We start from the raw sequence: 3,379 nt of genomic DNA on the forward strand, positions 1-3,379 counted from the left end.
CTGCGGGCAGGAGAAGGGGATGACAGAGGATGAGATGGCTGGATGGCAACACCAACTCGATGCACATGAGTTTGGGTGAACTCCGGGAGTTGGTGATGAACAGGGGAGGCCTGGCGTGCTGCGATTCATGGGGTTGCAGAGTCAGACATGACTGAGCGACTGAAATGAACTGAACTGATGATCTATCCGATAAAGCCTACACTCCTCTAAGCATTCAGGACATTGCAGAGCCAGACCTCTTTTTCAAGAGTTATTTTTCATCCTCACCATACTGAACTTCTATGGCTCCCTAAAACATCCTCTCCCAGCCTTTGCACAGACTGCTTGCCTGGAATGATCTGCTTGCTCTGCCTTGCCTGAATCATAAACCCTCTGCTCCTTATTCAAGGCTAAGCTCATATATCATCTCTTCTGTAAAGCTCCCCATGTCCTTCTGGGCTCAGTAGGTGTCACTTCTCAAACTCCTACAGAATATTGTGAAGTATCCTTCACAATATTTGCTTGCCTGACTTCAGCTATTTGTTTGCCTGACTCCTCTACTTAACTAAGAGCTTCTTAAAGGCATTTTTTTTTTAATAGTTCTACTCTTGACTGGAAAATCCCATGGACAGAGGAGCCTGGTGGGCTGCAGTCCATGGGATCGTGAAGAGTCAGACACGACTGAGCGACTTCCTTTTCACTTTTCACTTTCATGCACTGGAGAAGGAAATGGCAACCCACTCCAGTGTTCTTGCCTGGAGAATCCCAGGGACGGGGGAGCCTAGTGGGCTGCTGTCTTTGTGGTCGCACAGAGTTGGACACGACTGAAGCGACTTAGCAGCAGCAGCAGTAATATGTGAAGGTAAAGAACCTGCCTACCGATGCAGGAGACAGAAGAGACGTGGGTGTGATCCCCGGGTCGGGAAGATCCCCTGGAGAAGGAAATGGCAACCCACTGCAGTATTGTTGCCTGGAATATTCCATGAACAGAGAAGACTGGCGGGATACAGTCCATGGAGCCGCAAAGAGTAGGACATGACTGAGCTACTGAGCATAGTAATCTGTAAAGTAGTGGAGGAAATAAAAAATATACACCTTTAGAAAGCACACATTCAATGCATTTTAATTCACAAACAAACTAAGAGCCTTATTATTTCTGATAATAATTTAATAATTGAGAAGACTCTGGAGGGATATGTATCCAACATGTTGAATAATTATTATACCTGGTTGGTAGTGTTATTGGTGGAATTTGGTTTACTTGAATATTTTTACCTTTTTTTCTTGTTTCTTGTGCTAGTAGGTTTTAAATATAATCCAAAATTATGATTCCAGTATAAAAAAATTAAAATTCTATTTCTTCTTAGGAATTAAGTAGTATTTATAGAGAGAAAAAATGAGATCTTTAGTACAGATTAACATTTACGCAAAAGAATGTTAAACAGGAAACAAATATATTTCCTCTGTTATATAATTTTTGTACAGTGGACATGGTGCTTTTATACTAAGAAGCATCCATTTTAAATTTCAAAATAATATAGAAAAATTTCTTAAACAATCTAAAAACAAAATAAATCTATTTAGTAAATTCATTTCAGTTTTTACAGTAACTTTGAATATTCCAGCAAAAGATATGTGAACTGAATCAAACATAAGTTCATTTGGCTCTATTCCAGAAGAGCGACTACATTCTTTTATATTATTACTCGTTGTGAATACCTACAGGAAACAATGGTCTTTAAATGGCACTGAGATTTTTCATTATTATATTCCTAACATTTTAAGTTCAAGTTCTTTGCTCTGGGCTTATCCCATACTTGTAATGAGTGAAAGAGCATATACGCATAGGACAGCGGGGTGGATTTAGAAAAAAATCACTCATGGTTTCAAGTAGCCTGTCCCTCAGGGAAAAAAATATCACCAAACAAAACCACAAGTCATAGAAATCATTCCTGAATCCCCAGCACAGAGAAATTCTGACTCTTTCTTCCCTTGCTGCTGCTGCTGCTGCTTCTAAGTCACTTCAGTCATATCTGATTCTGTGAAGCCCCATAGATGGCAGCCCACCAGGCTCCACCGTCCCTGGGATTCTCCAGGCAAGAACACTGGAGTGGGTTGTCATTTCCTTCTCCAATGCATGAGAGTGAAAAGTGAAAGTGAAGTCGCTCAGTTGTGTCTGACTCTTAGCGACCCCAAGGACTGCAGCCTACCAGGCTCCTCTGTCCATGGGATTTTCCAGGCAAGAGTACTGGAGTGGGTTGCCATTGCCTTCTCTGTTTCTTCCCTTAGTGAAGAAAAAAACAAGAATAACAACAGTATTTTTTTTTCAGGCCATGCAACGATGTCTTTTATTATGTATGGGTTTTTAAAATTATTTTTGCAATATCTCCATACACAGGCAAAAAAAAATTGTTTAGCATATTGGAACTTGCAAACCTGATCACTGCATAGAGAAGGCAAAATTATCCCTATAGCACACTTAACCAGGAGGCCAGCTCATCTGCCGACCTCCAAGAACATGGAGATGAACATGATAGACAGACTGGCCCCCATCTGAACCTTCATTCACCACCATTCTGTAGCCCTCCTTCAGGCCCAGATCAGCAGCACATTTCTTGCCAACAATCATCAAATGCCCAAGAAGACTTTCATCATCATCTTCTGCTGCAGAAATCTGGGATATATGTTTCTTGGGTATCACCAGAAAATGTGTCGGTGCTTGAGGGGAAATGTCATGGAAAGCAAGACACTGGTCATCCTCATAAATGATTTTGGCTGGGATTTCCTTGCGAATGATCTTCCTGAAGATCGTGTCACCACCAGGCCGGGCAACCTGAGCCTTGGCGATCTCATCTGCCATCTCTGCCTCCCTCCCGTGCAGCCGGCCACAACAATATTTTAAATAAGATCTCATTTTAGCTTTCTGTATTCAGTGTTGACAAGTCTTTTGCTTAAGTATTAATGTGGCCAAATAACTTTCATCTTTTCCTCTAAAAATTATTTAATTCTAGGTTCACCAATTAGGGATGACAATTCTGTATTTGCATTATTGGGATCACAGTTTTTTATATTGTAATACAAGGTGACTGATACATCTAGAGATTTTATACATATTCTAAAAGATAATGTGATAGGAGGCTGTGCTACATGTCTTGACTCCATGATTTTAGAAAGTTTGTTCATCAAGGTACAGTAAAATTAACAGTAATGATACCTTATTTCCACAGTGCCTTTCATCTGAAAACTAAAAACATCCAACATTTAGAGTATGTTATTAAGCCACACTGACTCTATGACAAAGATATTTGTCTTATTTTAGAGTCTTATTTTAGAAATGGTTAAATTTTTCCATTATTTGTCTGATTTGTTAGATGGGTTGGTGCCTTTGGAATTTTCAAAG

General features: G+C 40.1%; 1 protein-coding gene across 1 annotated transcript; it reads right to left on the reverse strand.

The window, feature by feature from the left end:
* Nucleotides 1–2,297: 2,297 nt before the first annotated feature.
* Nucleotides 2,298–2,843, reverse strand: LOC114118461 (adenosine 5'-monophosphoramidase HINT1-like). Its single transcript, XM_042230764.1, has one exon. The coding sequence runs from the start codon at nt 2,837–2,839 to the stop codon at nt 2,459–2,461; it is 381 nt and encodes a 126-aa protein (XP_042086698.1). The 5' UTR covers nt 2,840–2,843; the 3' UTR covers nt 2,298–2,458.
* Between the last annotated feature and the right edge of the window lie 536 nt (nt 2,844–3,379).

Source organism: Ovis aries, chromosome 1 (assembly GCF_016772045.2).
Source record: "Ovis aries strain OAR_USU_Benz2616 breed Rambouillet chromosome 1, ARS-UI_Ramb_v3.0, whole genome shotgun sequence".
Classification (NCBI taxonomy): Eukaryota; Metazoa; Chordata; class Mammalia; order Artiodactyla; family Bovidae; genus Ovis; species Ovis aries.